The 13,587-nt window shown below is 39.4% G+C and overlaps 1 protein-coding gene across 2 annotated transcripts in view; it reads left to right on the forward strand.

The window, feature by feature from the left end:
- LOC132874353 (acid-sensing ion channel 1-like) overlaps positions 1-13,167 on the forward strand; it is a 177,264-nt gene extending 164,097 nt beyond the window's left edge. Inside the window, exons 1-2 of one of the 2 annotated variants that reach the window (XR_009651648.1) lie at positions 6,048-6,429; positions 11,540-13,167. Coding sequence is in view for 1 of the 2 variants with exons in the window: in XM_060910472.1 (XP_060766455.1) it covers positions 11,540-11,557 (18 nt within the window). In the remaining variant the exon portion in view is untranslated. Of the gene's footprint in view, positions 1-6,047; positions 6,430-11,539 lie in introns of those variants that run through there. The other variant, XM_060910472.1, reaches the window with a different exon arrangement.
- The last annotated feature ends 420 nt before the right edge of the window (positions 13,168-13,587 follow it).

Consider the following 13,587-nt stretch of genomic DNA (forward strand, 5'->3'; position numbering starts at 1 on the left):
ATCTTCTTTGTGTTTCTCACTCAGTCAGTTAACTTTGTTAATTAAACATCTTCTGTTCTTCCAGTTCAGTCTTTATGGAGGTTGATGTGAGAGCATTTACTCTTTCAAGTGCTATTACCGTTAAAGGTGTTAATGACCATTAAGTAATGACAGTAATGTTTAGATCAGTGTTTAGATCACTGTCAAGGGTTGTGGAATAGTGGGAAGAAAAAAAAGTTGCTAAATGCAAATGATAAAACATAACATGAAAAACCATTAAAGTCAAGTCAACTTTATTGTCAAATATGCTATACATGCTCGACATACAGCACAGATGAAATTTCAGTCCTCTCTGACCCACGGCGCAAACAGGCAATGCAATAAATAAAAATAGAATAATTGAAAAAGCAAACAATATAAACAGTATAAACACTCTAGATAAGAACTAGACATAGACTAAACACTCAGACAAACAATATAAACAGTATAAATAAACAGTATAAACACTAGATAAAAACTAGACATAGACTAAACACTCAAACAGACAATTTAAACAGTATAAAACACTCTAGATAAGAACTAGACGTAGACTAAACACTCATATACACTGAGTGCAGAATTATTAGGCAAGTGAGTATTTTGACCACAACATCCTTTTAATGCATGTTGTCCCACTCCAAGCTGTTTAGGCTTGAAAGCCTACTACCAATTAAGTATATCAGGTGCTGTGCATCTGTGTAATGAGAGGGGGTGTGGTCTAATGACATCAACACCCTATATCAGGTGTGCATAATTATTAGGCAACCTCTTTTCCTCTGGCAAAATGGGTCAGAAGAGAGATCTGACAGACTTTGAAAAGTATAAAATTGTGAGATGTCTTGCAGACGGATGCAGCACTCTTGAAATTGTGAAGATGTTGAAACGTGATCACCGAACAATCAAGCGTTTCATTGCAAATAGTCAACAGGGTCGAAAGAAGCGTGTGGGGAAAAAAAGGCACAAAATAACTGCACATGATCTGCGGAAAATCAAGCGTGAAGCTAACAAGCAGCCATTAGCATCCAGTTCTGCCACATTCCAGAGTTGCAACATTCCTGGAGTGTCAAAGAGTACAAGGTGTGCAATACTGAGGGACATGGCCAAGGTAAGGAAGGCTGAAAAACGACCACCACTGAGTAAGGCACACAAGATAAAATGTCAAGACTGGGCCAAGAAATATCTTAAGACTGATTTTTCTAAGGTGCTGTGGTCTGATGAGATGAGAGTGACTCTTGATGGGCCAGATGGATGGGCCTGTGGCTGGATCAGTAATGGGCACAGAGCTCCACTCCGACTCAGACGCCAGCAAGGTGGAGGTGGAGTACTGCTATGGGCTGGTATCATCAAAGACGAGCTTGTTGGACCTTTTCGAGTTGAGGATGGACTCAAACTCAACTCCCAGACCTACTGCCAGTTCCTGGAAGAAACCTTCTTCAAGCAGTGGTATAGGAAAAAGTCAGCATCTTTCAAGAAGAACATGATTTTCATGCAGGATAATGCTCCATCTCATGCGTCCAAATACTCCACTGCGTGGCTAGCCAGTAAAGGTCTGAAAGGTGAAAAAAATAATGACATGGCCCCCTTGTTCACCTGACCTAAACCCCATAGAGAACCTGTGGTCCATTATAAAACGTGAGGTCTACAAAGAGGGAAAACAGTACACCTCTCTGAACAGCATCTGGGAGGCCGTGGTTGCTGCTGCACACAATGTTGGTCGTGAACAGATAAAGAAATTGACAGAATCTATGGATGGAAGGCTTTTGAGTGTCCTCATGAAGAAGGGTGGCTATATTGGTCACTGATTTGTTTTTGTTTTGTGTTTGAATGTCTGATATGTTTATTTGCAAATCTGGAGTTGTCATATCAGTGTACCTGGTGAAAATAAATAAGTGAAATGGCTACACATTTGGTTTTTATTAAGTTGCCTAATAATTCTGCACAGTGAAAGTTACCTGAACACATACATATTCTCCTAAAATGGCCAAAACTAAAAACGCCCCACTCTAACTTCCATACATATTCAGCTTTGATATTTATGAGTCTTTTTGGTTGATTGAGAACATAGTTGTTGTTCAATAATAAAACTAATCCTCAAAAATACAACTTGCCTAATAATTCTGCACTCCGTGTATATACACACACACACACACACACACACACACACACACACGCACACACGTAAATTGGTGCAAATAAACAAACAGTCAAGGGCACTTGAGGTATAGCAGGTAAACATGAAATAAGCAGTATAAATAAACTAGCAGCTGTTAAGGTGAGGTAGTGTGGAATAATGCAAATGAGCGAGGTAAAGTGAGATGTGCGGTCCCTGAGTTCAGTGTGTTAATGAACGATGTATGTATGTGTGTGTGTGTGTTTGTAATTAAGCAAATCTGGGTAGGAGTTACATGCCCCCTAGGTACCCCTACCTTCATGCCAGAAAGAATCCAAATCGGTGAAGAATTGAAGGAGAAGAAGTGATTTGTGTGGAAACTGCTCGTTAGGGCTTAATTACTCCATATTTTCATTATTAATTGCAATTATGCACATTTGAGTAGAAGGTATATGCACCCCAGGCAGCCCTACCTTCCTGCCAAAAAGAATAAAAATCAGTGAAGAATTGAGAGAGAAGAAGCGATTTTCGTGAAATGTGGACGATGTCGGACGGATGACGGACAGCACATGATGGCATAAGCTCATCACCTGTAGGACAGATGAGGAGATAATAATAATAATAATAATAAAGGAATGTTCCCTGTATCTGTTGTTATACCCAATGAAAAATTCACTCATGTCATGTTGTGCGTCCAGTCAAATGGTTGGTGGCACGGTAGTGTAGTGGTTAGCGCTGTTGCCTCATAGCAAAATGGTCCTGGGTTTGATCCCAGTGACTGACAAGGGCCTTTCTGTGTGGAGTTTACATGTTTTCTGCATAGGTTTCCCCCACTGTCAAAAGACATGCGCTTAGGCTGCTGGGCCATAGAAGGTTCACGCTGCACGCTGCATGCTGCACGCTACACGCTACACGTTCACGTGAAGAACCGGACCCTGGGCCATTAAACTTCATGCTTGGATTTTCACGTGTTGCGTCTGTTCTACTTTGACCGAGTAACCAACAATATGGACTCTTCGGATGACGACGATTGCCTCATTCTGCTTTTACTGAGACAGAGGAAGAGAAAAAGGAACAGAATTTGGAGCCGAGAACACTTCCTTCTGAGAGAAACCCGTGGTGAATTTCACTGAACATTCTATAATCTGCTTGACAATCCCGATGAAGAACTATTTTTCAATTATACCATTCAATTATATTTTTTTCTGAAGTTTTCCCCTGAAAGCATAGAGTTATCTCCCTAGACCCGTTCTGATTGGCTGGCGCGGCGGTGACCGCATGCATTGACTGGAATTTCCATCTTCACGCCTAGAAAAAAGTGTGCATGTTCATTTCACGCTTCACGCGTGAAGTGTGCAGCGTGCAGCGTGCAACGTGAACGCCGTTCTATGGCCCAGAGCAAGTCATGCTACGTTTGTCCACTTTTCTTTACACGCGTGTAGCGTGTAGTGTGCAGCATGCAGCGTGCAGCGTGAACCTTCTATGGCCCAGCAGCCTTAGGTTAGTTGGATACTCTAATTTTCCCATAGGTGTTAATATCTGGGCTGTGTTCCCTGGTCAGACATGAGTAGTATGGCCGCTGCCTGTGGCACCTTTGTATGCCTTCGACTCGGCCATGTTGAACTGTGTTCTTCGCTATTCAGCTGCAAGAAAGGATGATTAGCCACTCTAAATAAATGCTGTCAATTTTGGTGCCAATTCGTCTATAAGCAAATGGTGCTAACATTGAAAAACAGAGTGAAATTCTCTCTTCCTATGAAGGGCTGGAAAAGAAAAAAAAACAAGGTAAACAAGGTAAGCGAAAATATGACAAGCACTGTCTGTGCAGACAACAGTGTGTTTTGTCTGGTGAGTTTTAGGCTGCAGAAAGCACGAAGCCAACACTATTTAGAGACAAAATCCTCAAGCCATAAAGACAAGCCAGCTGAGTTTTTTTCAAAAGAAAGCAATGGGATCTGGATCCATCTCAAAACATGATAAACAAACAAACAAAAAAAACCCCTGTGTACTGTTCAGGAGCAAGTGCTTCATACATCGTCATCGCATTTCAAAATGCAAAAAGACTCACACAGTTAGAGAGGAGCTTGTTTTACCTGCTGCTGTCAACATAACCAGATAAATACTCAGCACAAATCTGCTGCAAATGAGATGAAAAACTTTAAGAATACAAGATATATCCAAGGACACAAAGCAATAGACTGAAACTCGACAAATAAACAGCTGTATTCAATCACGTCATCATTCTAATTTTGAGACACTTATCAACATGAAATCACATCCTTGGGTAAATACTTATGAGGTACAAACTTAACCCAATATGTAAGTTGATTTATTTGTTATCTGAGATATTACATGATTATTCTGTACAGACTTTTGGCTCTTTATTAGATCTTTTTATTCCTGGACTTTTTCCTCACAGAACATATTTTTATTAAAATTTTCAGAAACTGTTAACAGAACTAAAAAGTAAATAGAACTAGAAGGGCACTCGAAAAGTACAGACATCTGCCAAGGACAAGAGTCAACTCTTTTATGATATGCTTTACAAGTACAAAAATAAAAAAAAGTCCACCAAAAGAGGCTAGGATGTAACTCCAGTGGCTTAGCTGGCCACAGTCCCACCAAAAGGTGCACAAAGGTAAATCCCACACTGCCTGCATAGCTGCCATGACGCCACCAGGCAACAGCGCTCAGAACACTGCAGCATGGATCCAGAAGGCAAGCACAGAAGCAGCACCGCACAGACCGCTGGACAACCCCGATGTTAAAGAGAGCAACAAGCTCACTGCAGTCCATAGTGAGCAGAACAGGCATCACCCATGGCGGACCAAGGCCTGAGGAAACCGACGCCCAAAACTGGGTCTGGAGCTACACCACAACTGGCAGACAAAACGTTCAAACAAAGAACAAACATCAAACCATACAAACACAGAAAGAAGGGGGGCTCCAGTGAGAAGCAGCAGCCAAAACATGCACAGTGTACTCTCAACCGGAAACCAGTTGTAATAAAAATAAGCTATTTAATCTCGACAGTATATTCCTGATATAAAAGTGCAGTAATCCATGCAAATTATATTATTTGAAGTCGATCAAGTTAAGGTTTACATTAGTAAGTCTTCTTATGCATACATTTACACACACTTGGGAACAGGAGAAGGATGTAAACAATTTTTTGAATTTATTGGGATTTTCATGAATACCACATTTCTTGTTTTGTAGATGTTGTGGAGGGCCAATGAATTGAGACTTATTCAAAAAGAGAGAGGCATTTTACAGAACAGAGATTTCTGCATATTGCTTCAACTTTAATATGCTTCAGACTTATTGTTGCACCCTGATATCTACAAGTAGAGTGAAAAAGCTCAGCTTCAGTCATTTTTCAATATCGCCCATTCCTCCTCAGTGAGCATATCGTACTGGATTACATTTACTGAACACTAAATGGACCTGAAATCCAAAATCAGTCTAACCATTCATCACTCATTTCTTTACTTCATAAGCTTTTATATCGCGGTGATGAATTTCATGACATCAGAATATGTCAAATCTTTTCCATGTCATCATATGTAGTCATGTAGCCCATTTTGTCTGATTGCTCACATGGATGATTCCTTTCAGAAGTTTCTCACATGGAAAGCATATTGCTCTGGAGATGTGCTGCCATTAATTTCTCACGGTTGTTTGTTGTCTGTAGGTTGGTGTATCATTTCTAAACTGCTTTCCTGGTAACACAACAAACACATTAAAGTGACTGTGGGTGTAGGTATCATGCCGCCATCTTGTGTCAGAACTACAACTCCCAGGCAACTTCCGCGTTGACTACGTCACGCCTGGGCGGGATCATGGACATCGCATTCCTCAGGTTTCAACAAAAGGACTTGGAACTCGGCCATCTTCGCTCTTTCGCGTCGGACTCCAACCGAGACTGACCAGAAGAAGAGTACTCACCATCAGACGTCTGAACCGCGCGTTTCCTCCTCTATCTAACTCTGATCAAGTTAGATTTCAGAAACACGCGATCATCAACTCAAGCGAGTTATTAACCGGTTTTTGCAAGTATTACTTGTCTTTTAATGCGTACGCGGCTGCGAGCAAAGGCAGTTTTCTAAAGAGCTCTTCTCTTCTCTTTCTTTTAAATCCGTGCACGGTGTTGAACAAAGACTTTTCGTCTTATCAACTACGAAGATCACCAAAGAAAGCTTCAGAACTTCTCTCTCCCTCACCGAAGACTTCTGACCTCAGGAAGCACGCGCAACTTCCTCGAGCTTCCAACTTCAGACAGAAGACAAACTTCCTCTGCAGTAAGAAGGCATTGGGCAAACAGAAGTTTAAGTCTTGGGAATTAGTTATTCACTTAATGTGAAGATTGTATGAAGTTAAATGAAGTGTATACACTGAATCTTGGTTCTCTATCATTTGTCTATTGATTTTAATTTGGTTAATCAATAAGTTTTGCACGTCCTCTCTCTTTTAACATTCTAATTCATTACTCACTCATATTGTGATCTCATTAAGATTTCAGTAGATTGAATGATTACTACAGAAATAGGAGTGAGTGCTTTAGAACCTTTTTACCTCCAAAAAAAGGCCTTTACATGCTTAAATAGAGCCCCTTCTCCTTTTCCTTTGTCTGAGTCGAAAACTTGCTTACTAAAGCCTTGAAGGAGATAAGATTGCAGATAAAATTCCACGCTAGCTGTGCCTGGCACGACAAATTCCTGAGTTGGCTCCTCCCCTTCACAAACACGTGGAGTTAGCCACACACACACACACAGACTCAGAGGAACACTGTTCCATTCTGAGATTTCATTCTGTTGCCATTCAACTATTAAATTTCCATTTTTCCTTTTTTTATTAATTTCCTTTTTTTATCTTTTTATAATAAACTCCATTATTATTGAAATTGTGTCATTGCCTGTTTCCAATACTTTGAAGTCGCCCACATCGTCAAAGAATTCCTAAGGTGTATGAATAATTAGATGCAGTTTGGTAAGTGATAAATTTGAATTATCAAATTTTAAACGATTCTTTAATTGATTCTTTAAATGATTCACTTGATTCACTAAATGATTCACTTGATTCACTAAATGATTCATTGAACGATTCACTAAATGATTCCCTGATTTGATTCACTGACTCGATTCATTGAATGATTCACTTCACACGATTCAAATGAGACTGATTCTATGGTATGATTCAATTCAAATGAGTCAAATTAAACGATTCAATAGGATTGATTCATTTTAACTATTAACCTTCAAATTTAATGAGACTGATTTCATGTAATTATTAAAGAGTGATCACTTATCCAATCTTGAATACACAAAATCATTAATTACACCTACAGTGGGCAAGGGTTAAAAGATGTTGCCAAACATCATTGGTTCTACAGTTTCAGCCCAATTCCAACGCAACCATCTCCCTGTGTTAGTATATTTATCTAGGTTGGCGGTCTCATTAGGGAGAGTATAAACTAGGCCTACACTTTTCGTTTGAGCTCTACCAGAGCTCAATCCCTCATGCACTTCCAGAGGCGTATGAGTTGTAAGCATTTTTAACCGTGGCAACAAATGAGCGAGGGGAGATGAATAATAGAGAACCAAAGGCAGATGATGTGTATTTTTCCCCAGTGACTCTTGAAGCTGTGCCATGCTGTCAGGGACAAACAGAATGATGGAAATATGAAATAATCAGGAAGACTTTGTCCCATAAACAATCAATTATCAATGCTTTGGAAGAGATCAGAAGCACTGGCTGACTGTATGGGGCTTTGTAGTGCAACCAAAAAGGGAAATCAGGACAAGAGTAAGAGACTGAAGGGAATACAGACAGTACCAGTCAAAAGTTTGGACACCTCTTCTGATACAATGGTTTTTCTTTATTTTTATTAATTAAAGACACTTCACTGTAAAACATTTCAGCCTTGTTTAGTTATGTCCACTTACTTTTTCTCTTTAACTCAATGAGCTCTGAAAAGTGCTTTAATTTAAATTAATCTGTGCAAGTTTTCAAAAGTTAAACTTGAATTAAGTAATTCAAGTTGTCTTGACTAATTTAGACTTTTGCCCGCTCTGCGTGTGTTGATTCCACTTGAGTTTTTAAGTTATCAGTTGAATCATCAAATTGAGTTAACTTGCATTTTCAAGGCAGCAGGTGAACTTGCATTTCCACGTTAAACCAATTTGAAATGTTTTATGGTGTTCATATCGTAAAGTAATGATGGATATGTCATTCCTCTTTACTTAGGTGTTCAGTTCTTGACATAATATGGATTACTACAGATGTTGAATAAGGCTATTTACTGTATTATTTACTATTTACTGTTTGATCTCAAACACATTAAGAAGGCAAAAAATTGCACTGATTAACTTTTGACAAGACACCTGTTAATTGAAAAGAATTCCAGGTGACTACCTCATGAAGCTGGTTAAAATAATGCCAGTAGTGTGCTACTTTGAAGAATCTAAAATATGAAACTGCAGAGACTCAGATTGTTTTGCAGGTCAAGGGGCCCACAGGGCCCCTCCTGGGAAAAAACAGGGGCCCATTTCTACAATGGGGGGGCCCAGTGATTATCCTTCAGTTGAAGCGAACCTAGTGAGCGAAGCGAGCCCAATGAACAGCTGGGGCAGCCCAGGGGCTGTTTTTTTCTTCTCAATTCTGTTTTTTTTTTTGGTATTAGAAGCTATATGAAGCAATATAGATGACAAAAATCAATGCTTCAACCAAATATATTGAGATATTGTTTAATCAGTGACAATATATTGGAATTCAACCACAGGCCACTATATATCACATCTATATTATCTCCTCCTTGTAAATTATAGCACAAGAATGGGTTTGTTTTTTGCATGCTGTGACGGTCTAATTCTGCTTGTCTCTAATCATCTCTACTTCTAATTTCAGAGAATCAGATGGGATGCTGAATCTTCAATCTTGGGTTCAAATTCAGGCTATGAAGTTTGAAAATTAATAATGTCAGATACTAATGATACAACAGTTGTAAATCTAGTATGACTAATTACCTTGGGTATCAGGGGTATCAGTTTTTTCAGGTGAATGTACTCTCTGCCGAAGAATGACAAAATAGACGTATTTTTCTTTTTTTTCTTATCCATGTTTTCTTGTCTCTTTCGAATATTTGTACATAGACCGTAAGACGCCACCTAGCGAAAGACTTGGATCAGGTTTTACTCGCTTGGTACGCTACAAACAGGGCGGCGTAAATACACGAATGGGTCTGAACAGGTCCGACGTATATTCAATATGGCGGCGGTCAAAACAAACTCATCCGATGCTGAAATCTGTTGAATATCCAGATAATTATGTTGGAAGTTGCATATTTGTGCAAGATTTTCGATATTGAGACCATGAAGTCAAGTAATACTATCAGTGTAGGAAATTCATGGAAAATATCAGCCAGACCACAGGGCAGGCAACTCTGAAAAGTTGCCTGCCCCAATTTCAACTATAATCCGCTGTAATATCGCATAATTTTCGAAAAATTGTAAAAGAGGCAATGCATGTAATGTTGTATCATGCATGTAATTTCATATATTCAATTTAGTTTTATGATTTATTACTGGTGTTTATGTATATAAATGTATATGTGACCTATGTTGCTTGAGATCAGCCAAACCATCATGCTTCAGATTGATAGAACCAGTGACAAAAGCTCCATTGGCATATTTCCTAAGTCTATCTGGGTTTTTTCGTTTAGACAAGGGCCCATATGCAGCTCTACACAGATAGTTTGTTTGTTGTCATCGGATACCAGCCAGTCAAACGCTTGCTTCCAACTGTCCACAACAGTTCTCCTTCTCTTATCTTTATCATATTTTTGTTGTGCTTTCTTTCTCTCTTCTTCAGTTTGTTTTTGTTTTTGAGAGGTCTTTGGTTCAGGTGGTTTTATCCCAAGATAGTCATACAACATTTTCAGATATTTGGAACAATTAACAATCAATTTTATGTGATATTTTGACAAAACTCATGTGGTTGGATGCTGGTTTTCAAAGTCACAGACACAGATGTGACTTGGGGTGGATTTCACTGAGCTGTGTGTATCGAGCTCTCTGATTGGCTGAACCTCCGAAGCAACAGCCAATCAGAGTGCTCATTTTATTTCTAAGCGAAAACAATATGGCCGCGCCCGCGTCAGTAAACAAACCAATAGAATCTAGTGAAAATGTCTTGAAAAGTCCTTCAATATGATGAAATATCGAGAGAACGATTAACCCCCTCAAAGAGGGACCGCCCGTGGGGCTGGCAACTTATAAATTCATTCCGCCCTTGCTGCAAACTGACCGCGACGGGCAGTGGGGCGGGCACCCATTTCCTACACTGATAATATGCCACAAAACGTTCCAAATAGGGTATAAAATGCTCGCGTCCATATTGGCCCCTGCCCCTCTCGACAATGCGTTCATTATTCGAAATAGTGCATCTTAGACGCGGGCGCGCCAACAATCTGAGTATCTGAAACTGTGTTTTTTTTTCAACACATTTTTGTTTACCACATAATTCCATATATGTTATTTCATAGTTTTGATGTCTTCAGTATTGTTCTATGCCATAGAAAATAGTCCAAATACAGAAAAATCTATGGATGCGTAGCTGTGTCCAAACGTGCGTCCAAATAATCAAACAGTAAATAGTAAATAATAAAAATACAGTAAATAGCCCTATTACACAACTGTAGGATGTTATATTCAAGAACCGCTCAACTAAGAAAAACGACATCCATTATTACTTTAAGATATGAAGTGTTTTTTAATAAATGAAAATAAAGAAAAAAACATTGAATTAGAAGGTGTGTCCAAATTTTTGACTGGTACTGTACCGGTATATCTGAATTGCCTGATGTGTGTGCATGGTACGAATAGCAAATATAAATGAAACACAAACACTCAATAGAAGTGTTGAGCCACTGAAGGACGGAGACAGGTTGGGTACTTTGATATGTGTTTTTATTTTTACTTTTTACTTTTCAGCTATTGTATTACTTAATTGTCTCACCAAGACACACGGATGGCTCTGTGCTGGAACTTGAGTTCCTCCTCCTCTCAGTTCATTCTCTCCTCCTTTAAGCCCTCAGTCATGACTGAAACGGTACACACACACACACACACATCACTGTTAATAATACTCCAGTGTGATTACTTTGCCACTACCCTTGGCCTTGCTCTCCATTCACAAAGCAATCGACCACACCCCCACCTCCACAGTAAGTAATATAAGACCCAGGCTGAAACATGGATGCGTCTTTAAACATTAATTTTACAATGGTGAGAAGCACTGTATATTTCCTGTTTTGTTACTATGGCTGGAATCTTATGCAAACGCACTTGCAGAGAGATTTTTAAGAGAAAATTTTTCTTCAGTGATTTATCAGATTGTTCTTTGTTTTAACAGTTGGACTATGATGGCTGAAAGCATACCAATTTGCAGTGATGCAAAGAGGCTTGGAGAAAGCCAGACTTGATTTTGCAGAATGTTCATATCAAGGAAGAATCAAGGTCTTTACAAGATGATGGCGAAGAGCTGTTCTTAGTCTCCTCTGATTAAGACATGAGACATTTTCACTGGAAATACAAACCACATCTTAATATCTTTCACTAATCTAAAAGACACAAAGCTTAATTACTCCTTGCTGTTATTATGCAGTCAACTTCCACTTTGTTTGATGGATATAATATCCCTTTCCTCACCCCCCAGCCATGCTTATTAACATTTGGCCACACATACTTTCAATGCAAAGACTTCACAGAAAATTCAGAGTTCCTAACCTATAATTATAAGTTGTACGACAATGTGAATGCTTTGTACAAGTGGAAGGGCATAATTATAGTAATTCCCACATGAACTGATGTGCACACTTTGGTTTTAAGCAAGAAAGGTTTTAACAAAATGTTAAACATTATATTGTAACAGGAAGAGAAAAGCAGACTGAGGGAATGTATGAGTATAGTGCTGAACATTTAGGAATTAACACAGTACAGGGAAGAAAGAAGACAGAACAGAGCACAAGGTTTGGGCAGAATGGAAGGGAGTCTCCCATATTGTCTAATCACCCAATCTCACTTCTCTTCACTTTGTATGGTCATATATTTATTAAAAATACTGCTTACTATACACAGTACAAGAACCTACTGGTTTGCATAGGAAGTTGAACAGTAACCATAAGCCATAAGACCATTCTCAGTTAAAACACTGGGAGTATTTTTGCTTCACAGCTCCAGGGTCCCCATTTCAGCGCTGTTTGGCTGGAGTTTCATATGTTCTCCCCATGTCCGTATGAGTTTCCTCTGAGTTCTCTGGTTTCCTCCCAAAAAATGTTGGATCAGCTGTGCTAAATTGGCCCTATATGCAAATGAGTGTGTGAGTTTGTGTGATGGGCAGGCATCTTATCCAGGGTGTATCCCACCACATAGGCAGTAATCCTGGGATAGGCACTGCTTCACTGTGACCCTGACTAGTAAACATGTAACGAGTCACCCAATTCACGATTCAATTTGATTTGATTCACAATATTGGGTTCATAATTCGATTTTTCCCATGATATTTTTGAAAACAAATAAATGAAGAAAATGTTATTCCCCCCCAAAACATGCATCATTGATTTTCCTATTCTGTATCAACATAAATAGAGTGGCGGCTATAATTATCAATACCTTAACAATATTTTGGCCATTGCAAAATTAGAAAAAAAACTTTCAACACATAAATTGTGCATGAGTAGTTACTCAAACTTCCACTGGAAAAAGAAAATGAGTTGATTCCCGATTACTTAGTGAATCAGATCATGTGACACTGTTCCACAATTATTGACACCTTTGTCCACAGTTATCGACACCGTTCCACAATTATTGACATCCAGATGATTTTACCTTTGTAAAATTGTTTTTTTATTGGTAAATCTGAAAAGGTGTCGATAATTGTAGCCACTGCGCTACTCATCTCATCTCATTATCTCTAGCCGCTTTATCCTGTTCTACAGGGTCACAGGCAAGCTGGAGCCTATCCCAGCTGACTACGGGCGAAAGGCGGGGTACACCCTGGACAAGTCGCCAGGTCATCACAGGGCTGACACATAGACACAGACAACCATTCACACTCACATTCACACCTACGGTCAATTTAGAGTCACCAGTTAACCTAACCTGCATGTCTTTGGACTGTGGGGGAAACCGGAGCACCCGGAGGAAACCCACACGGACACAGGGAGAACATGCAAACTCTGCACAGAAAGGCCCTCGCCGGCCACGGGGCTCGAACCCGGACCTTCTTGCTGTGAGGCGACAGCGCTAACCACTACACCACCGTGCCACCCCCGCTGCGCTACTCATTTTGTTTTGTTAATAACCAACAAGAAGTATTTATCCACATTTGTAAAGGTTGGCATAAAGTACAATAGCCTATTATCTGAAATATTCATTTTATTAAAAATGAAAAAAGTTAAT

Source organism: Neoarius graeffei, chromosome 26, assembly GCF_027579695.1.
Source record: "Neoarius graeffei isolate fNeoGra1 chromosome 26, fNeoGra1.pri, whole genome shotgun sequence".
In the NCBI taxonomy this organism is placed as follows: Eukaryota; Metazoa; Chordata; class Actinopteri; order Siluriformes; family Ariidae; genus Neoarius; species Neoarius graeffei.